The 22,856-nt window shown below is 47.1% G+C and overlaps 1 protein-coding gene across 1 annotated transcript in view; it reads right to left on the bottom strand.

The window, feature by feature from the left end:
- The window catches only part of ABCA4 (ATP binding cassette subfamily A member 4), a 132,594-nt gene that overhangs the window by 24,935 nt on the left and 84,803 nt on the right, over positions 1-22,856 (bottom strand). Inside the window, exons 25-38 of the mRNA XM_045547502.1 lie at positions 22,158-22,363; positions 21,748-21,796; positions 19,545-19,804; positions 18,331-18,455; positions 17,787-17,885; positions 16,970-17,156; positions 12,855-12,949; positions 11,370-11,402; positions 9,825-9,930; positions 9,625-9,699; positions 9,226-9,395; positions 7,210-7,387; positions 3,422-3,537; positions 2,257-2,404 (exon numbers count right to left, since the gene is read on the bottom strand). Coding sequence (XP_045403458.1) covers positions 2,257-2,404; positions 3,422-3,537; positions 7,210-7,387; positions 9,226-9,395; positions 9,625-9,699; positions 9,825-9,930; positions 11,370-11,402; positions 12,855-12,949; positions 16,970-17,156; positions 17,787-17,885; positions 18,331-18,455; positions 19,545-19,804; positions 21,748-21,796; positions 22,158-22,363 — 1,847 coding nt within the window. The remainder of the gene's footprint in view (positions 1-2,256; positions 2,405-3,421; positions 3,538-7,209; positions 7,388-9,225; positions 9,396-9,624; positions 9,700-9,824; positions 9,931-11,369; positions 11,403-12,854; positions 12,950-16,969; positions 17,157-17,786; positions 17,886-18,330; positions 18,456-19,544; positions 19,805-21,747; positions 21,797-22,157; positions 22,364-22,856) is intronic.

The following is a 22,856-nucleotide window of genomic DNA, read 5'->3' as shown; positions in this document are numbered from 1 at the left end:
TCATCCTTCCCTCCCTCCCCCCACCCCCCCATCCTTCTCTACCTCCCCCCCCAACTCTTCCTACAATCACTGCGCACTTTTGCCTCTAGGCCTTTGCATTTGCAGTTTCTATTATCTGCTGCTTTTAGCAGGAAAGAATGCTCTTTTCCCCTCTGTTTTCTGACAGATTCCTGCTCTGTAGAAAGCTTGCTCAGGGAGCCCCTTCTCTCACACACCTTCCCAGATCCCCAAGATAAACTCTCCATTCTTCCCTTACAGTGCTAAGCACATTCCTGTGATTAATTTTTTTCTAACCTGCCTACTTTCTCCACTAGTCAGTGGTTCCCTGGAGGGCAGGGACTGGGTCCTAATTATTGTTGTGTCTTTCCTAAATACTTGCACAATGATTAGCTCATAGTAGTCACTTCAATATTTATGAAATGGGCTAATAAAATTCTACTTGTTCCGAGCCAGGTTCAAATTGAATTTCCTCCACTGAGAGTCCCCAGCCCCTGCAGCCCAGCCTTCTGGCCCACTCTGACCTGCAGCGTGTACCTGCCTGACTCCTTTGACGCTCTGTCACATGGAATGTCTTATGGAATGTCATGCTCTGTGACTTGCTAACTTGGTGGCGAGGTCCTTTCCTGATTGGAACGGGACCTCCTGGAGGGCAGGACCAGGGAGTCACCCTGTTTATGTGGGTGCGTCCATCCCACCGTGCTCACCTAGTAAGTACCTCCTGACTGAGCAGGGGCAGCAGCTGCTGGGCCCTGAGCCTCTGGTGGAGTACTGGGCATTTCTGCAGCGTCTGTCTGTCCACTATTGTACGTGAAAGTTACCCGCTTTTAAGGGGGAGTGCTCAGCAAAATGTTAGCTAAACGGGTGCAACTGCAGGAGGGAGAATGTTCGAGTGCTTTAAGCTTGCCGTTTAATTATTCTGAAGTAACACACTCTCTTAAGACCTACTGGTCTGTGAGTCTGTGACAAAAATAGCCTCAAAGAGCAGCAGTTTCCATCCACCAGGGTGGTCTGGCATCAGCTGGGTCTGTGCTCTCATGCAACTCCTTCCGCAATTTCAAAATTTAAAAGGAACAAAGAGGCAGGCAACGAAAAATCTCCCTCCTGCCCCTGTTTCCCATTTGCTCAGTTCCCTTCTCCAGAGGCAACCTCTTATTCGAGTTTCTTAGGTGTCCTGGAGACGTATTAGCAAGTACATACATATTCTTTCCCCCACTTTCTTGTGGAAATTGTAACATTCTAAAATACACTATTCTGTGTGCAAATTAATCCTGAGGACAGGACTGAGAATTCCTGGTGCTAAGTGACTCCCTGTTTTGAGTTATGAAGCCTGGTTGTCCCATGCACACCCTCTGACTTCTCCCTGTCCAGAGAGAGATGACCAGAGTAAATCCTAAAAAAACCCAGCAATGGCTGCTGGGCTATCTTTATTCCACGCTCCCACCCCCTGCCGCTGTGCCTGAGTCCCGGAATGTTGGGGTTCTGTGTCCCCAGGCGCCTCACTAGCCTTTCTTCTCCTCATTGGTCTTCCCAGCTCAGAGGGTGGCACGGGCCAGCGCCCCTGCGGCCCACCTGCCCCCTGGCTCTGGGCCCCACGGGGAGAACACAGGGCAAATCTGTGCAGAGGCCCCATGGCTAACCCCAGTCCTGAGGCCTACTGAGTGTGCCTCTTTCCCAGACCTTGTCAGCTCTCTGTGGTTGCTAAGCAAGAAATGAAGCCCCATCTGTCCTGTGAACGATGAGAAATATGGCATGTCACAGGAAGGCCAGCCTCATGCCTGCAGTGCAGCAGTTATTCAGGGGGTCAGCAGCCCCCTCAGTGTGTGTGTGTGTGTAGCCTAACACCCAAAGTCCCTGAGGGAACATTCTTGAAGAAGTAAGCAAATCTCAAAGCTTATGATTGTGAGAAGTCATTTATGGCTTGCAGAATAAGCTCAGAAAACTGTGACACTCAGAGCACACAAATGAATGAGGAGTTTGAAGGAAGGAAGGAGGGAGGGGAGGGGACAGGAGGGAGGGAAGTAGAGGAGAAAGCAGGAAAGGAAGGAGGGGGGAAGGGAGGGAAGGAGAGCAGGAAGGAAGGAAAGAAGGGGAGAAGGCAGGAGGGGGAGGCAGGCAGGAAGAAAGTGACATTCATCTGTGCACCAAGCTTATGCTAAGCTTCTATATCCACAATGCTCGTTCATGGCTCCACTTGGCCAATACATCCCCTCTATTATCCTACTGATCAAACAAAGAAGCCAAGAAAACTACGCTCACCTGGTTATTCTCAAATAGTTCCAAGACGAAGGTGATGGCACTGCTATTGATGCCGATGAACAGGTTAGCACAAGACAAAGCCACATAGGCTGTGCTGGGGACATCAAACAGGAAGGATGCTGGGTACATCATGGGAATGACCGCCCATCTGTGCGAAATGACACAACTCAGTGGGATGGAATTCCAATTTCCATCCCATCTGCTATATCTCTAGATATAATGCACTCCCCTTATGCATGAGGTGACATGTTTGAACTGGCCAGAGTCCCAGGAGGACCAAAGAGATACTCCATCCCTTGGTCTCTGTGCCTTAACTTTAAATGGAGATAGCAATGCCTGCCCTGACCACCTCATGGGATTTTGTGCAAAGCAAGTGGAACAGGACCTGTGTTTGTACTTTGTAAATTATAAAGCCTTGTTCAACACACAGGGGGGTTCTCTACCCTGCGATGCTTCCCACTCTAGCTGGATCAGCAAAGCAGAGCTGAAGGTCCCAACAAGCTCATCCTCACAGCTCACAGTCACACTGGTTCCTGGATTCTCTATTTCCAAGACCATTGCACTAGCTAGACTCTACCGGCCAACATAGGAGGGCTAAATGTTACAGATGAGAAAACTGAGGCCCAGATGGGTGAATTACTCATCCACAGTTGCACTCGTAGAAAGTGGTGGGGCTGGGTAGAGCTGCATGCTGTGCTCAATATTCTACCGGACATAATCCCTGCGTCACCCGCTGGCCCTGACTTGGGGGCAGCTTTTCAGCTGGACTTTCCTACTGCGTGCAGATAACTCCTGGCCAGTACTGATGGAGACACTGAGATGGACAGTCGGCCACACAGGAATCAGAGTCAGAGCTGGGCGAGGATCTGGGGAGTGACTGATTCCCAGGCTTTGGTCAAGGCCACAGTTTGAGTGGAAGATGATTCAGACATGTGGGACTTTTCTCATTGTCCTTGAATGGACCAGTCCTGCAAAATACCTTCATCGGTGGAGTCAGAAACAGAAGCCAGACACATTCCTGATTGGCAGCCTCAGACCCTAGGTGGGGCTGGGAGCTGCACTTAGATGCCACGGCCACAGGAAAGCCCAGGTTTTCTGTGGGAAGACCATCCCCCTTCCCCTGGCCTCCCTTTGGTGGCATTAGCTAGTGGCCCAAACAGCTTACCCGTACAGCATGAGTAGTGCAACCAGGGCAGGAAGATTTTCTGGGGAAGTGTAGGCTTTCTTCTGAAACCCGATGAAGATGCCCACCACCAGTCCGGCACTCACAGCATAATTCATCTTGAAGAGAGAAGAGGAGCACTGACCCTCTGGGACCTCTGATTCCTGGTCTGCAAAATGAGGGGTGGGACCAGGTTCCTCTGTTCTTAGGGTCTGGGATTCTGGTTCTAGTTGTCCAAGCAGCTCTTGGTTAGCAGACGTGTGTCAAGCTGTCCTTTGTCCTCCTGCCCCACCCCCAGCCCTGACTTCCTGCTCGGGGAACTTTCAGTCTGTATCTTTTGAAAGGATAAATTATAAAATTCCACCTGATGTCTTACTATCTCTAATTGGTCACAAAGTCCTGTTGGTTCTACTCTCTACACATGTCTCTGGAATTCAGAAAAATTTAAAATATGGTTCTTGCCCTCACAAAGCACAAATAGATGTTGATATCCCTTTTAAACAATAAAGCCATTAGTTGCATGTGGAAATGTGCACAGCTACAGTAGGGTCGGGGAGGAGCCACAGTGGTCTCGAGCAGGATGAAAGCCAGAGAAAGGTGAGAGGGTGGCCTGGTGCGGGGTGCTACAGCCCCACTGGGATAAGGAGGATGTCCTTCCAGGGGGTTGAGCTGGTGTGGGGTATCAGCGCCAGAGCAGAATGGGGAGGACCTGCAGGCAGCAGGGGCAGCTGGAACAGGAGAGGAGGGTGCCCACCCAGGGACGGGGTGGCAGAGAGGGGCATTCAGTGTACACAGGTGTAGTGCTCAGGTAGGTAAATGAGTTGGGACTAATAGAAGTCAGTTTCTCACTCTTGGAGAAGGAAGTTACAAATATAGAAAGACAGAAAACTAGGATGAGCCCTGTGATGTTGGATTGGAGTTAGAGGTTTTGGTGAACTCATAGTGCTCAGTGTATTGATAGCTAGACCTAGAAATACAGATGTACGTCTGTGTGTATCTGTGCGTGCACATACGTATCTTCCCTAGCTCTAGCCCATGAGAAAACGTGGGACCAACTCCAGTGGCAATGAACATATCTGGCACCCAGATCTTGGTTTCTAAGGGTCACTTCCCTCTCGAAGAAACCAGGTCCCCAGAGTCGGTGGTGGGTAGGGTGGACGGGGTGCAGGATGGTCCTGGAACATCTTGCTGTGAGAGAGCAAGGGAGTGCTCGAGGAGGATGGGGACACAAGTCAAGAGGATACAGAGGCCAGCTTGTAGGGGCTCCCACTGGCCACACTGGGGAAATCTGAATGTCAAAATAAATGATGATGGTATTGGATTGTAATCTGTTGATTAACACAGGAATTATGACTGCACACAGATATGAATAAATGGATGAATAAATGGAAAGTTGGATAACAAATAGGATATTTGCATTTCTTCAAAGCACCTCTCCCCGCAATTTTTATTAATTATAAAGGAACAAATAGTAACTTTACAGTGGAGAAGCTCAGCAGACACCTTCTTAAGTGACCACAGTGAACATCATCAGTAACAGGACAAATTGAAATCAGAAGCTACTAGATAAGATGCAACGAGAAGAGCACAGCATCTATTCCATGATGCTGCTGCCAAAGATGCTTACCCTCAATCCACTCATGAGGAATCCTCACACAAACTCACACTGAAGGGCATTCTGCAAAGTAATTGGCCTATAATCTTCAAAAGTGTCAAGGCCATGGGTATTAAGGAAAGACTGTGGAACCATTCCAGGCTGAAGGAGACTAAAGAGATAGGACAACTAGATCTCGTGCATGATTCTGAGCTAGATCCCTTTCTATAAAAGACATTATCGGGGCAATGGGTGACACCTGAGTGGGCTCTGAGGACTAGGGGGTGGTGACATATTAGTGCTGGTTTCCTGATGTTGACGGTGTGTTGTGGTTGTATGGAGCGTGTCCTCATTTGTGGGAGGTACACGTTGGAGGTGGTAGGATGTGTGTATGGAAGAAGGGGGCACATCTTGTTGAGAAGTTATTCTCAAATGGCTTGGAAAAAAAAAGTTTTGAACTGTATTTGCAACTTCCCTGTAAATCTGTAATTGTTACAAAATTTATAAGAAAAACAGATGACACACATAAAAAGATAAGAATTTAAAACATCACACATGTACTAAGTAAATGATAAACAAACAATAATTGTTTGTTCATTGATTCAACAATGCCCCCCAAGCATGTGTTGTCTTTTTCCCACTGGCTAATGAGGGTGATAAGTTTCAAAAATCCAGGTCCTAGGGCTCAGATTCCAGGTCAGCTTTAAAATGCTAGATCATCAGGAAGCCTGCTAACAGAGTACCCCCCATCTTCTAACCCTTCATTGGACGGCCAAGTGTCTACCTTGCTAGTGTCACCTCCTACGTCAGACCTACTCTATCCTACCAGCCACATATCTCTCTCTAGGCTCTGAGATCTCTGTCTGTAGCACCTCCCCCTCCACAGGCCAGCCCCTAGTATAAATTCTATTCATCTTTTTAAAAAAGTAAAAGAAAAGACTCAGCACTTCAATAAGTAGCTTTTCCGTGCAGGTGAGCCTAGCCCCTTTCATGTGAAAATCGCAGGGCCAGTGTGGCCCCTGCAAGTGACATCTTGTCCAAAGAAAGCCTTGCAGGTTCTGACCTCCTCCCCATGTGTTTGTATTTTTTCATGTAGACAGAAGAGAGACAAAAGAATTTAGGTGCTACTGATAATTTCTGGTTTTGTATTGTTAAGTGATAGCTGCTTAACAAGTCTAGTGACATCAAAGAAATGTCTTCAGGAATCCTAACATTGGCCGTCATCATTAAAAGCCAAAATGGAGAAGGCAGTTTGTTTTGGTCTCCATCAGTTGACAACTTATCATCACATGAAGTGGAGGCTCACGTTGGTCTTAGAATGTTGAGATAAAAGTAATGATCTCATTACTCACGACACCCAGAATACACCGGGGTGGTGTCCTAATGATCCCGGCTACCTCATAACTCGGCCTTTGCCACCACTCCATTTTGACCCCGTGGCCTGTCATAAGGTACCCTATGCTGACACTCCCCTGTCCCCACCAACCTGGGTTGTCAGAGAGGAGGTGGTAGTCTGCTATGGATTTGATAAATAATTTTTTCTTCATTTTCCCTAAAGCAGTGGCTAATCTAATCTAATAAAGGTCTGGTTACTTTGGGAAAGCAAAATAAGGCCACTGGGTAGGGCTGCCAGATTTAGCAAATAAAAACATAGGATGCCCGGTTAAATTTGAATTTCAGACAATCAGTAGTTTTTTATATAAGTATGTCCCATGCAGTATTTGAAGTGGGATATACTTGTACTAAAAATTGTTCATTGTTTAACTGACATTCAAATTTAACTGGGTGTCCTATATTTATCTGGTGACCTTACCACAGGGGAAGGTTTACCCTTATCCTTTTGAGGGTGGGGCAGGACTTAAGAACGGGATGTGGGGTGAAGGACCCCTTGGTATTACCTTTTCAACTGCAGACTATTCCCAGGAAGGCCAGCCTCATGCCTGCAGTGCAGCAGTTATTCAGGGGGTCAGAAGCCCCCTCAGTGCAGGACACAGAGAGCCTCCACTCAACAAAGTTTTGTGCCTTTCTAAGAAGATGTCAAGGGACAGCAGACATGCAAGGCCCTTGGTCCAGCACCTTCCAGCAGCCCTGGCAGGGTGAGGAACCCCCGCCCACCACTGTGTCCCCTCCTTCAGAGCACACACAGGTGCCACCTTGGCCCATGGAGGTGAGGGAGGTGCCATGAGCTGACACTCACAATGTCCCAGAAGAAGTTGGTCAGCCAGTAGGTGGTGGAGCTCACTCCGCTGACAAACTGGAGGTGCTTGGCTTTGTTCACTCTCTCCTGGATCAAATAAAGGACAAAGCTGGCTGGGACGAAGGACATGGCAAAAATCACGCAGATGGCAACCACAGCGTCCACTGAAGTGGTCAGCCTGCAGCAGGGCCGGAGACACAGGGAGAGAGAGATTAAGGAAGAGCAGATGCAGGAGAAGAGACAAAGCCAGCCTCTGGGAAGCTTGTGGCCTCCTGATTCCCCTTCCCTAGCCTGAAGCTTATCATTCCACTAAACTGCCTTAATCTATCTGGGTCAATGCTAAGTGGGTATTTTTGGGTCGCCTTTCTGTTTCATGTGAATATTTCTAGACAACCATTCTTTTTATTACATTTTCTAACTATTTGTTGTGGTGTATACAAATAGATGTTTATATTAATCTCATATACTACAATGTTCTTTTTAGCTGTAATAATTTGTCTATAGATTCTTTCTCTTGAATTTTCTATGGAAACAGCCAGTCTGTGGAATTTCTTTCTTTCTTTCTCTCTCTTTTTTTTCTTTCTTTCTTTTTTTTTTTTTTTTGAGATAGGGTCTCTTTCTGTCACCCTGGCTAGAGTGCAGTGGTGTCATCATAGCTCACTGGGCTCAGGAAATCCTCCTGCCTCAGCCTTCCAGGTAGCTGAGACTACAGGCACACCACCGCACCTGGCTAATTTTTCTATTTTCTGTAGAGACAGGGTCTCGCTCTTGCTCAAGCTGCTCTCAAACTCCTTGCATCAAGCAATCCTCCCATCTCAACCTTCCAAAGTGCTAGGATTATAGGCATGAGTCACCACACCTGGCCTTATTTCTTTTAACAAAAGAAATAAATTATCTTATTAAATCACATTTTCAAGAAGCACATCATAACATGAGGAAATGTTCATAATGTAAATTTAAGAGAAAAGAAAGCAAGCAAGTTATATAGGGGCTTGGCTCCATTCACCCTTTTCTGGATCAAATAGAAGGCATCTGGCTAAGCGGATAATTGGGGACTAAAATCCAGCCTGAACTTTATGTACTGTGCCCACCTACAGAAAAAAATCACTTTTACTAATCCCCACAAAGGCACCATATATGGCAGTCATTGCTCTGATAAAACTGCAAATAGCATCCTCTATATACTTACAACATCTGTAAACTTAGGACAAATGACTGGAGGAAAACACACAAAAGTGTTTAGAAGAAATAACCTAAACTACACAGGGTTATAGATAATAAGCCATAAATTTTATTTAATGAACATACACTATTTTATAATCACAGAAAGCCTCTGATTTCATACTTCATATTCAAAGGCTTGGCAGAAGGTACAGAAGCTCGGGCTGAGTGGGAATTAACATAGGACTGTCTAGGGCCCTGTGGTTCCCAGAGGAAGGCACCATAGGGCCAAGCTCAAGTCTCAGCAGATGACTCTGGGCACGTTCAGTAGCACTCAGAGTGCACTGGGTAGTAAAATCAGGACCCCACCACCTTCCAGAAGTCTGTGCCAGCAAAGGCACTCCCACCAACCCTTCCTCCATACAGGCCTGGCATACAGCAAACAAAGGACAAAATGTGCAAGGTGGACGTTTGCCCTGCTGGAAGCTGTGCCATAAGAGCATGACCATCCGAGGGGAAGTTACTGGAATCTAAGATAATGACTACTGGGGAGATGAAAGATCTACTGAACTTTGCCAGTTCCTGGCAGTCATTCTGCATGCTGGCAAGGAGAATAATGTGTAGGCTCCAGGAGCAATTTGCTACCAAGAGCCAAAAGGGAATGGAACCAAATATAAGCTGACTTTCCAAATAAATGTGGGGAGATAGAACGGCCAAGCAGTTTGGTCCATGAGGCATTTGAAAGTCATCCATTCATATGTGACTGATTAAACAGCACTGCCATCCAGCCCTGCACTCCATCCAGGAGTGGAGAAGGTGATGAGAAAGCTGTGAGGCTGCAGCCACGTGGCTTACACTGTAATCTCTGAGAGCTGCTCCTTGGTCAGGTTCAGGGGCTGGCTTATGACGGTGATGCCATACTCCTCGGGGTCCCTGTCCTTGTGCAGGCTGGCCCGTAAGATGGCGTTGTGGGCCACATTGAGAAAGCTGACCATGGCATGCCAGCCTTTGTTGTTAAACCACACCTAGAGGGTGGAGATGACACCTGAGATGCTGCACTAACAACAGCTGTTTAAAGAAAAAATTAGCGACAGGAACAAGAATGTGAGAAGGAGGAAGGGTTTGGCAGTGGAAAGACATTCCTCACTAGATTTCAGCAGGGGGAGGGATGGAATTTAATTAAGCTGGGAAAGTAAAAATAAAATAGCCAGCTCGTGAATTTCAGCTCTCAGGCAGATGATGTGGGCCAAGTACCTTAATGTTGTCTTGAGTTTCTAGATGTTTAAGGAAATCAGATACTTCTTTAGAAGCCTCTCTGGTGATAGGACCCTAAAAAAAACCAGATAAACAAGCAAGAGGTTTTTTTAATTTTCTGTAGCACTCATGATAATTTCTAGTTCATAGTAATTAAGCAAACTGAAAATCCTACCCAAATCTCCAGTCTGTTTACATACCCCGCTCACATTCATTATCCGGCCAAGGTTGCTTAAAAAACCAACAAGTACTTCCCCCGTGACAGGGATAACTGGGAGCTTTCCTCCTATGGAAATTCCTCCATACCTGACAAGGCAACAAGAAATCCTTGGATCAGTGCCATGAACGTCACCCCCACCAGTAGCCCTCTCAGTTTCTGTGGGGAAACATCTACTTTTGGGGGAATTATCTGGACTAGCAAGCAACACTGTTCCACTTTGCAAACAGCTTTTAACTCTTCCCCATTGCTGCCTCCAGGATGAAGTCCAGACCTTCTCTTGGCCTACAAGTCTTTTTTAAGTCTGGTCTGCCCCTCTCCAACCTTATCCCTGCTCACACCTTGCCTTGCGGGCATATTCTGGCCATGTGGGATTGTTTGCAGAGCTCCAAGTGGCCGGGGTGGCCTTTATGTCTTTCTGCCTTTGCAGGGCTGCCAGCTTCCCTGGGTGCCTTTCCCTTTCTTGAGCATCTGGCTAACTCCAACTCACCTTGCATACGGCATCTTCTCTTTGACATTTGCCCTGACTGCCCTCCCACCCCAACCAATGGTTCCTTTCCTGTGCCACCTCTGTGGTCTTCAGATATTTTTGGCAGCACTGGATGCACCTTCAGCTAACCAGGACCCGGTCCTGACATTTCCATCTCTCAGGGCTCTCAGCCCCACACCTGTGCAGGCAGGCCCTCCCATCTCCTCCCTGACTCTCGCTCTGAACTGGGATGCTTCACTGCTCTGGATGTCTAAAGGGATTGAGCTAAAACACCAAGCTGAGCATGTCACTCTCTGGCTGAAAAACCTTCAGTGGCAGGACAAAAGCCAAACTCCTCAACAGAACAAAATTAATTTTCTGGTTCGGTAAGGCAGAGGAGGAGATCTTTATTTCTCAGGGCCTCAAATTGTCCCCTCACTCAGACTTCAGCTGGGGCCCCGCAGTTCCCCCTAGGGAGCAATTCTAAAAGCTGGACTTCACATTTATGGTTTCGAATCCACCCAGGAAAGCAAGTCAACATCAGTCTTGCACCCGTTCTGGGGGTCCAGGCCCTGAGGGGGGCTGGGAGGCGGCTCGCTCCTAGCATACCCCTCACAATTCTCTAAACCTCTGGAACCACTTGAGCCTCCAGGATGCCTCAGGAACGGGGTGAGTCTGGGGCTGGGCCAGACCTTCTGAAACTTAAAAGGAATGGGCCAACAAGTGTCCAGGGTTAGGCTACAAGTCCCTCTCATTGGAGTATCACAAACTGTTATATACTTGGAGGTTTTAGAACATCTTTTTGCGGGGAGAACACTGTGGAACTCCTTGTTAGGGAACACAATCTCCCACTTACATCCTCGAAGGAGATATACTACTGAGTTTCTTCTGAGTCCAGGGTGTCCCTAGCCATGTGTCCTTCAGGACATGTCTTGTGAATTCCTGAGCACATGTGGAACAGCCAGCCCATCCATGTGGCTTTGATGTGTGGCTTTTATGTGCAATTATTTTAAGTAGATCAATCTGAGATTTTAATGTCTTATAAAAATAGTTTCTTACCTCTGTTCATTGACCCAGAATTTGCTCTTTAAGCTGAAAGCCAAAATAAAATCATGCAATCAATATAACAAGTACAGCAGTGGTGTTAACTTTCCTTCCCAAACATTCAGTCTTCAGGGACATTTTTTGCATTTCCTGATATCCAAGCAACATGGAAGCTGCCCAGCCTGGGGGTCGAGCCTGAACACACATGCAGAGAAAGGACCGATGTTTTCCACCATTGGCTCTCCTAGTCACATCTCACACACTGGGCTTTCTGAGTGGCCCTGTTGTCAGGTGACGTCAGAGCAGTGTGCCCAACCCAGACCCAGACAACATGGCCAGGCCATGTCTGAGTGGAGTGAAGGATGCAGCCCTCCCCTCTTCCACCCTGCACAGAGGAGACTCTAATAATCACCTGCTCACTCGGGAGGAACTCTGACTTACTCCACAGCCCAAAGTTAAGACACCAGCTTTCAGACAAATTGGGGTAAAATGACAAGGTGGGAAATGAGTGGATGTCAACTCTTGACCCCAGAGTTCAAGCTCATGAACTATCATTGTTATCAGCTATCTAGCACAAATAATGCAAAATACCATACTGCAAATTTGCTGCTGAGAACAAAGTTTGGGATGGTTGCTGTTTATTTCATTATCAAATTTTGGGATTTGGATGGCGTTCTTCGTTTTGCCAACTGCTTTTACCATCTGCAATGTATTGTAGTTAATCAAGTCCATTTATCCCTTCCTCGGGGATCTAGTAGGGAAGCAACTGAAAGTACTGCTAGAGTTACCATAAACTGTGTTTTATTTTAAAGCCCCAGAGCACATGCGTCCTTAGGACCCTCTCCTAGCATGCTCTCCTCAAGCTGCTTGCTCTGATAGGGGCTTCTGAAGCCCTTCCACCCTGGTGAGGCTTGATAAGAACAGCCACAGAGCCGAGAGAACCAGATATTTCTTGAGGAGTTCACTGGCATTTTAAAGGGTGGTGATAACGGGCGATAATTCCCAGAGTACGCCAGCCCCTCCCCGCAGAGGCACTCAGACGCCCGCCACCGCCTCTTTCCTATCTGAGTCTAATTCTTTCCTTCTCTTTTTTGCTGCTTACTTTTCCCTCTTGCTTCTCTCCTTTTCCTCAGTTTCCCCCCCTTTATTCCTCCTCCTCCTTCCAAACTTTGTCTCTTTCTTAACTAGTTAAAATATGTGGCCGCAGTACTGAATAATTTCTATGCTTTTCTGACATTACTTTTAACAGTGTGGGGGTTAAAATTTAAGACAGCTTGCCCTAAACATAAAAACAAAAGCCAGAATTAATCTTAATTTACATTCTACTTGTATATGCATCAATTGCTTTTTCTGCTGAATGAGGCCCTCAAATTAGGAAAAAGAAAAAAATTTCACTGCCTTGATCATAGATAAATCATGAGAGTAAATTATCTTCTGTCCTTCGTTATTATTTTCTCCAGGGAGCCAGGATAAAAAGCATTTTAAAAAGTCTCTTCTTACCTGCTTCTTATAAGAGCAGGATACGTTTTCACCAAGAAGTCGGAGATGTTCCTGTTCGTAAGGTCTTGCAGAATTTCGGTGCTGCGCTGTGTTCTCTGAGGCAATGAGACACCCACGTTAATTACTTTGGAACTAGAGGCCTTACAGTTTGTGAAACTGCTTGCTCTCCAAAAATTATTTATGGACTCAGCTGCTGGGAAAATACTAAATAAAGCACTGGCATCTCGCTAGTTCTCACATCACTGGTGTGAGTCATCTTTGATCCCTCTTTTTCTCTAATCCATTGACAAGACAGGGTGGCTGAACTCCACAATATTATGAACCTCCAATCCGTCTTTGTTTCTCCATCTCCAATACTGCCCCCCTACCCAAGCCACCACCTAGGCCTCTCGAGAAACTCCCAAACTGGTCTCTCTGATCCTACGCTTGGTCCTCCACATCCCATTCTCCACCTGGCAGCCAGACTGAGCTGTAACGATGTATGCCAACCCCCTCAGTCCCTTGCTTACCCTCAACACTCCAATAAACCCTAGGATCAAATCCCAACTCATTGTAAAGGTGACATGGTCCTCCCGTGAGCTCCTCTGGGCTCACCTGCTGCACTCTCCCCACCCTCCCTGCTTCTCAGCAGGCACCTCCCACTCCTGACTAGCCTTGCACTCTGCCTGGAAACTCGACCTGCAGGCCTGCCATGGGCAGCTGTCAGTTCAAATTATTCCCCAGAGCGTATTCTCTGTTCCTAGTCACTCTCTAGCACCACATTCTGCTGTGTTTTCATCACAGCACTCTGAGGTTTTCCTTCTGAGGGATCTGTTTACCTGCTGCCATCTGTTGTATATCCCTGCAGGATACAGTCTTGGTGAGAGCAGGGACTTTGCCTGGCTTGTGGGCTATTGTGTGCCCAGCACCCAGAATAGTACCTGGCATACAGTTGACACAATATATTTGTGACATTAATGAAGGCATTTGAATAGTGCCTTACAATTTACAGATCACTTTCAAAATACATCTACGACTGGAAGCTAGTTCATCAAAAGCTTTTGGAGAATTCAAAAGTGCATGAGTTTGGCCGCCAGATGGCAATATTACTTCAAATTTGAGAACACATTGTGTTTAGTTTCTCATCTTAGCCGATTTCATGGATCAGTCATAAATCTTTTGCAAAAGCATTCACTCTGTCAAGGGTGCTACCCAGGGGTAACTGAGAAGACTTTTGGTGGCATTTAATACTGTTATCACATACCATTCTTTTCACTTCTATACACTTTCTATCTCCTCCGTTTTCCAATTTACTTTCACTCTGCAGTTGACTCCACCTTGCTCCTCTCTCTTCAGCTAAAACGAGAACTGGTGCCTACTAAATGCTCATTGTGTGCCAGACACTACATTAAATGCCCTACACACATGATCTCACTTAATGCTAATACACTCATGAGAGAGGAATTCTTACTTTAATTTAAAGACGGAGAAGCAGATTCAGAAGGGTCAGCTGGCCAGCCCTGGGGCACAGCGCCTGTGTGGTGGCCCGGGAACTGCACCTGCACCTGTGTGAATCCGGCCCTTCCACTCTATCTATCACCTCTTCTCAAGCAGTTCATTGAAGTGTTCGCTGCCACTGTCCCCTGGTGGATTCTAGGCTAGAACAATTGCTGATGCCTGGGACAGTCTGTGATAAATGCTTTTCTCTAAAAATTCTGTCAAATAAAATACTCCTACAAGTCTATCTCCATGTATACCAGAGGTCAGGGACAGAGTGCTCCCACCTCAGGACCCACCACCAGGTAAAGCAGGAAGGGTCCCCAGAGACGACCGCATCTACCAGCCCTATTTTCCAGGTGAGGACAACTGACCCCCTCTGAATCAGGCCACACCCTTGGACTCATTCCAGGCTGGCTGGGGGAGTGTGTTTGAGTGAGTGGGGTGAGTAGATGTGAATAGGGGTGCGTGTGTGTGTGTGTGTGTGTGTGGGAGAGAGAGAGCGAGCACACTCGAGCACAGTTCCTGTACAGATATGTGACGTTCAGTTTTGCTCCAAAAAAAGGCATGAATGCTAGTGAGGAAATGCAGGAGTGAAAGAAAATCATAGGAACTGGTTTGCCTTTTTGCAGGACTTTGGCTGTCGAAGCCTGTTAAATTTTTCCCCAGGGACCAAGGACTAACACTACTGGAGATAAGTTTCCAAGCTGGACAGGCAGTGCTGACGTGAGGACTCATTTAGGGAATGCGTCACCCTGGGGACAGGCTCGGCCTTCCCTCCCTCTCCTGGCCGGGAACTTAACGTGCAATGTCACAGCCTTGGGTCCTGGTCCTGGATGACTCTGAACAGGGGCAGCCACGGGAGCACTCAGCACTTGACCGCAAACCAAACAAGCAAAGCTTCCTCTTGGGGTACAGAGGACTGAGACAAGCTCCTTGTGTCCTTATTTTGGAATCCCTATGATGCTGAGTTGTGATTCAAAGACAGAATATATTGCTCGAGAAATATAAACGTATATGCCTTAGAATATAAAGAAAAAGATTGGGTATTCATTTAACACAGAATCATTGACAAGCCAGCAACTGTGATAGCCATTATGGCAAAATCTAGTCCCCAATTATCTGCTCGTCCCCACTGCCACAGTAGTGGCCTTTTTCACTGGGTACACGACCACCCAGAATAAAGATCACAGTTCCCAGTCTCCCTTGATGCCAGGTTCTGGCCAGTGATATGTAAGTGCAAGTGCTATGTGGTAGCTTCTGGAAATCTTCCTTAAAAACAGCACTTCTGCACACTTTGCCCTCTCTTTTGCTTTGCCCTTTTTCCATTCTGATGCCTGGTAAGTAAACTCTGCCATTTTGGCAGATGAGGCCAAGGCCTAGTTAGCACAGAGGAGGAGCAGGATAAAACATCACAGACCACCCACGTAAACTTTTAGATGAGAGCAAAACAAGTTGTGTCTCGTTTTATCCACTGTTAGTTTGGAGCTGTCATCACTTGAGTTCAAGCTAATTCTAAAAATTCCTTGCCCACATATTTCATCAAATCCTCATCATAATACTATGAGATAAGTGCAGTTATCCCCAATTTGCAGATGAGGAAATTAAGGCTCAGAGAGGTCAGGTAACCCACCCAGGCCTCTCCACCTCCCACACCTGTGCCCTTCCCATGACACCACACTGCCTCTTTGGGAATTGTTCATTCACTGCCAAATCACAGGACAGACTCATCTGAGGCCCAGCGCTGTGCAGTCAGCTGGGAGGCCCATTACCAACCAGAGACAAAGTGAGACTTGCATGGCCCCTCGTACTATCTCTGAAACCCCCAGGAGAGGATCACTGGGATCTATTCTGGAGTTCAGAACTGCCAAGATAGGGAGCTGCACAGAGCCAAGATCATAGATGTCCCTGAAAAAACTGAGTGCTGACCGTGCACGTGTGTATACACATGCATGCACATGCATTAGATACACAGTACATGGCAAGCATAAGACTGTTAATATGTACGTAAGTAAATCTGCATTGGAATGTACATCACAGCATTGTTTATAGCGGAGGAAAATTGAAAACTCAGATGCCCAACAATTGGAGATCAGTTAAATAATTTAAAGTAAGTCCAAATAATAGAATAGTACACAGGTATTAAAAATGATGTAGATATATATTCATTAACATGGATGTATGTTCCTGATATATTATTCAGTAAGAAAGGCAGCTTTCAAGATAATATTTTGAATACAATAATGTTTGGGTGGATGAAAACCAAATGTTATTGGTGCTTAACTCCAAGTGATGATTTTTTTCTTCTTCTGACTTACCTGTGTTTTCTAATTTTTCTATCACGAGCATGCATGATGTGTATGATTTTTTAAATGCTTAAAGACATTTTCTTACTAGCTTGAATTGGAAGCATATGGTGGGAAACGAAGATTTTAGTCAGCAGCTTCCTCCAGGTGGCAGCCACGGGGCCCTTCAGGAAGCCCCCCTGAGAGGACCCAGGGAGCCCAGTTTAGCCCTTGTGCAACTGTCAGTTTGAAATGTGAGTTGGCTAGAGACACAGAAGTTTCTGTGTTGTCCCCAATCCCTGCTGTCGCGGGCAGATTCAGGGGCCCTTGGTTTCCCACGGGGCGTTGGGGTACCTGTGGGGGCGGGAGCCCCCCGGCGCCCTCGGGGCACTCGGGCAGCATGGTGAGCTTCTCTCTGGTGCTGCACCTGCAGGACGGCGAAGGGTCGTCCGGCGTCCATTGCTGCTTCTGCAACAGGTGGGTGACGTTCGGGGACACAGAAGGAGTCTTCCAGGGGGTAGAATTGCCACAGGGGTACTCCCTCAGGGAAGATAAGAAAATATTACATAATCAGTTCCAAAGTTGATAAAAAAAAATCCCTAGAAATGAGAAATTGTACCCAACACTCTCCTTCACCTATCTTCCTCTTCCTCCTCAGATCCATGCACTTTCTCCTTATGCTCTTGGAGGTTAGTTTCTGCTCAAGCAATATCAAGACTAGGATTTTTTGATTGGGTGTGGGGCTGGGGAATAATTATCTAGTGTGTGGACTATTTTATCTCCCATTCTTTTCTTCTAGCAGCTCTAGCTGTTGACAAGTAGAATAAAAGAAGAATTTGAAATTAGTCTATTTTGGTTCTTATCCATACCTTTGAAAAAGATTGGATGAGAGAAGTTAAAAATATATTGAACTTCGAGGATTCCTGGTGTATTTCAACTGCCCTCTACAACTCCCTGGCCAATGACACAGGGCTCCCAGGAGGCAGTGAAAGGCCCTGCACACAAGCGTCGAAGGAGAGGCTGCGTGGGTGCTGGTCGGAGATACGGAAGCCACCCGTGTAATACAGAGCAGGACTGAGAGGGGCCGCTCCAACCCTGCCGTGCTGGAGCCCACCACTGCGGTCTCCCAGCAGAGCTAGCGGTGTCAGGGCAGGGGTGCGCAGGGACTTACGGAAGCCATTCTTCCTTCAGGCAGCGGTTGCCGAAGCCTGGCTTGTTCAGAAGGACATCTGCAAGTGCTGCCAGCCGCTCACTGCCCGGCTCGTCCATGCTAAACAGAGTGAGGCATATGACTGGGACAGAGCAGACAAAAGCAGCCAAAGCCTTAATTGAGTGGCTGCACGTGCCGGGAATGTGTTCAAGGCACTGGACGCAGCCTTGGAATGGTTATAGGTCTCCTGGGAGTGGGGTAGGTTTCCTGAACACACCCAGTATTCTGACAGCTTGATCATCTATGCCTCAGAAAGATGGAGCTTCAATCCACTCGCCCAAGCATTGCGTTCTCCTCCTCCTCCTCCCACGCTGTCCTGCCTGTCCACTTGTGATCACCTTCCCAGGCAGTGATGGGTACATTAACTTCCCTTCTGGGGGCAGCCCGAGGACCCCTTCCATGTTGGTGAAGGTCCCAGGGAAGTGGGAAGGGGCCCTTGCAAGCAGCATGTGACCTGGGAGCCCCACACCCACGGAGGAGGATGGTGGCCCGGGGGTCTGCGCACCTGAAGAAGGTGTACTGCTGCCCGTACATCCAGGGGTGAAGGGTCAGGGCAGGATATTCACCAAAAGGAGGGACAATGATGGAGAGCATCAGAGCCAGAAACACAAAGGTGGCCGGGAGCACTATCTGTGGAGAACAGACGTGGAAACGTGGGCTGCGGCATGTGGGATGTTACACATACGCTCACACTCACACACACTCACATAAACACTCACATACACACTCACACTCACACTCTCACACACACGCTCATTCTTTTAGACACTTATCCCGCAGCCTCTTAATGGGGCCCGGTGGAGAGGAAGGTCAGGCTTCTGGGGAACATCACAGGCAGGGCATGCAAAGGCAAGACTGGAGAGGAAAACAGAATGTTCTGGTAGCCGCTGGGGAATCTGAACGTAGGTCAATGTTTAGCCAGATGGTAAAGGGCAGTTCAAAGAGCAAGTCACATTGCTCACTGCTCTTTGAACCAGAGTTTCTTTTTCTAAATAAAGAAACATTAAAAGGAAAAGAGAGGACGATGACCTTGATACATAGGGTCCAATTGCACAAATGAATGAAAACATGACTTTCCCCTTCATTGTAAAAACAAAAACAACATTAACATATTTACTATTATTCTATTTTCTTTGCTAAGTGAGGCCCAATTTACAAAGAAGGTTTGTGTTACCAGGAATCAAACTAAAGGTTTGGCAAGGAGGAAACAGAGCAGACAGAATCTAAACAGGGTGCCCATAGTTGTGGTTGGTTGGTTTGTCTATTTGCTTGTTTGTTTTTGAGACAGAGTGTTGCTCTGTAGCCGGGGCTAGAGTGAGTGCCATGGCATCAGCCTAGTTCACAGCAACTTCAAACTCCTGGGCTCAAGCAATCCTCCTGCCTCAGCCTCCCAAGTAGCTGGGACTACAGGCATGCACCACCATGCCCGGCTAATTTTTTCTATATATATTTTTAGTTGCCCAGCTAATTTCTTTCAATTTTTAGTAGAGATGGGGCCTCGCTCTTGCTCAGGCTGGTCTCCAGCTCCTGAGCTCAAGCGATCCTCCCACCTCAGCCTCCCAGAGTGCTAGGATTACAGGCGTGAGCCACCGCGCCCGGCCATGGTTGTGTTTGAACCCCTGCACGCAGGAAGATGCAGGACGGGGGAAATGCCAGGAGGGGACACACAGGCCCTGGGACATGCGACTGAGCACAGCCCAAGCCCACTGGCAATGATACCTGGGCCAGGAAGTCCTTGTGGCTGCGGACGGTGTGGTGGAATCTCTTGACCAGCAGCGCCTGCATGTGCTGCAGGACGAGCCAGGCCCCTCTGTTGAGCTGGGCGCCTGGGCCTGCGGGCGGGGAGGGCTGGCCCTCGGGCTGAGCTCCAGGCACTGGGCCATGGACGTTGGAGCCCTGGGGAATCTCTCCAGCCTTCTCTCCAGGGCTCAAGCAGGGGTGTCGGAGGCTGGCGTTTTCCCATTTCTGCTGAGTACCACCTGGGTTGGGAGAGTGAATTAATAATTTGGAAAAACACCCATGAGGTGCGGATAGCTCATGCCACTTTTTCTTACAGCATTGGATTCCCCTTCATTTAAGTCAGCAACAAAATACCAGGCCTGGTAGGTTAATAATCTTTGTAAAAATCTATTTTCCCATATTATTATCTATAGATAGAATCACCTGAAATCACATAAAAATTCTGTTAGCATTCACGAGAACAACATAGCTCTAAACACATTGTCACTGAGAGAGGTCTGAAATATGTAACTCAGCAAAAAAACACTAAGGTGCAGAACAATATGTGTAATAAGATCACATTTACATTAGAAAGTTTACATATCACACACAAAGAGTGCCCAGCACTGTCGACAGAGGTCGTCCCTGGCAGGGCAGAGCTGGACAGGGAAGGGGACGAAGTAGGACGGGGGACTTCAGCCTTTTATGTATTATTGGTTGGATTTTTAAACAAGGTATCTTTCATTATTACCTGTGTACTTAAAGAAATTAATAATCAGAGCCAGCTTGGTTCTTTCTGAAGTCTTAGAGGACACTGAAAAGCGGCAGAGACTAATGAATTAGGAATTAGGGGGCTGGGGTTTGAATCCTGATTCTTACAAGATGTATCAACCTGTCTGAATCTGAGCTTTCTCAACTGTAAAGTGAAAATGAGAACATTTCACAGGATTGTTTTGAAGATGAAATGAGATAACACAGGGGAGCGTACCCTATAAACCACTGTGGCTTTGGGTGAACAGAGAGAATTCAACTTCTGCATCTGCAAAGCTCAAAAGAAAACTTGGGCCTGCAGAGAGCTGCTCCCACCCCTGCCGAGGACTGCTCCCCACCTCACACCCACCCTGCTAGGATAATCACCTCTTTTGAATACCACATGACCTCCCTGGATGGGCCAGAGCTCATTTGGGCTGGTATATTTGACCAGTGGTACTCTTGGGCATGGCTGATAAACATTTGGGATCACTTATGAAACAAGGTGAAAAGCAAATTATCTCAAGAGATAATACCAGAATCCCCATAGGCAGAAGACACTCTTTGCACAGGCAAATGCCAGGATATGCCACACTGGGTGGAAGGAGGCAACTCGTGGCTTAGGTGGTATCAGGAGCCTAAGGAGCAAAGGAGAACTGCTGCACAGCTTTGCCTGTGACCAGAAGGGTTTTACTATATGGGTGGGGGCCTCTTGTTCTATCAGAACTGGTTTGTGCTGTGGCAGGTGACCCCTCCTGCACTTCCATCTCTCCAGCCTCCACCCTCTGTAGTAAAGTCTACTACACTCATGGATGCATAGCTGTGGGTTTGTGTGGTTGTGAGTTTTGGTAAAAAAAAAAAAAAAAAAAAAAATCATGGAAGGGGCAGGTTGGTGCCCAGGCTGACATGTGTAGAAGAGAGATTCCCAGAATCCGCAGGAATGTTGGTCCCCATGGTTTCAAAGTCCACAGGCCCCTAAATGAGGGTTCAGATGATTTTATCTTGATCTCTAAAGGGCCAGGAGACTCTAGCAGCTGGCATCTGGGTTGTGTTTGCTGTCTCCATTATCACTAAGGACTCTGCCAGCTGCCAGTCACACAGATAGAAATGGATCAGAGGCCTGGTGGATATCGGGGGGGGGGGGTGGAGATGAGGATAACCCTGTGGCAGGAACAAGCAACTGGGGATGTGGGGTGAGAAGTTCGGGGATGAAGCTCCCACCCTGACCTCCATAAGAATCCTGATTCATCCAGAGTGTTCCCGCCCAGATCTGACTTGGTCTGTTAGTCCTTCATCATTCAAAGGCAGCAAGAATGCAAAATACCTATTATTTGGGGGTCAGATACTATGGAGGAATATTTGCCAGCTTTGTTGTTTTGTGACTTTTTCCTTAGACTTTCAAGATAGATCTGGGGCAATGGGGTGGGGGGAGCCATGCACTCCAGCACCATACCAGCAAACAGAGTTCTCGAATCAGAATCCTCCGTGACCTTCAGAAAAATCTGTCAAGAAGACACAAAGAGAGAGTTTGGTTTAGGCATTCCCAGTCTCAGAGAAATTTAACCTGAGCTCCATTTTGTCAGGTATTGCTTCATAATGGAAAGAAAATCTATTATGACTGTTTATCTAAGAACATCGTCTTCTATAAATACAAAAGTAAGCACATAATGACCACAATTGCGTAAAATATGTATGCATATGAACAAAGGCAGGAGGAAGTAAGCCAAAAATGAAGATAGGTGCTATGCTTGGGAGGGGAATTATGGCTTTCTGCTTTTACAAAACTTTGCTCTAAGGTTAGACTTTTGCAAAGAACTGCCTCTTCTGGCACCTGACAGAAACCAACTGGAATCTCTGCTTTACCTCTTCCAGGGGAGTGTCAGAAATTCCAAAGCTGCTGAGCCCCAGGTCAGCCAGCGTCTCCTCCAGCTCTCTGAAAAGGCTGGCATACGCTCTCTGCTTGAAGTTCTTATTTGGAAGAAGAAAGATAAGTTCTTGACCAATGCATTCCACCAGCTTTGCCTCTGGAACATGGTGGAGGACCACATCCATCAGCTCATTCACATCCCCTAAGACAAGAAAAAAGACTGATGCCAACTCTATTTTCCAGAACCTGGAAGACTGTGAGATTGCCCAGGTTTCCACTCTCTTCCATCTCTCATTTGAGTAACTGTTACTCAGTAGCGACTCTTTTGGAGGACTGGAACTCCATTAAGTCTGTTTTTCGCAGGTTTGGTCCCATGATGGCCACTGAGAGGTAGAAAGAGATGGCAGCAAGAGGGCTCCCCACTACCTAGCTGTGCACCCTTGGGGGTGCCATTTCCTCCTTTGTTCAATCAAATGTTCTGAACATATTTCTCCTCAGGCTATGTTACAATGGACAGGTCATACCTGGATTTCCTCATCTGTGAAAAGGGGAAAATTATAGTACCCACCTTGTTGTTGTTTGTGAGGATGGGATGAGTTACACACACAAAGCGCTTAGAGTGGAGCCTGGCACATGGCCGTGTGTAGCTGCTATTGTTATCATGAACATCATCTCAGGTAAGAAAGCTCTTTGTC

Source organism: Lemur catta, chromosome 3 (genome assembly GCF_020740605.2).
Source record: "Lemur catta isolate mLemCat1 chromosome 3, mLemCat1.pri, whole genome shotgun sequence".
NCBI classification, from domain to species: domain Eukaryota; kingdom Metazoa; phylum Chordata; class Mammalia; order Primates; family Lemuridae; genus Lemur; species Lemur catta.
This window is presented reverse-complemented; position numbering and strand designations above follow the sequence as displayed.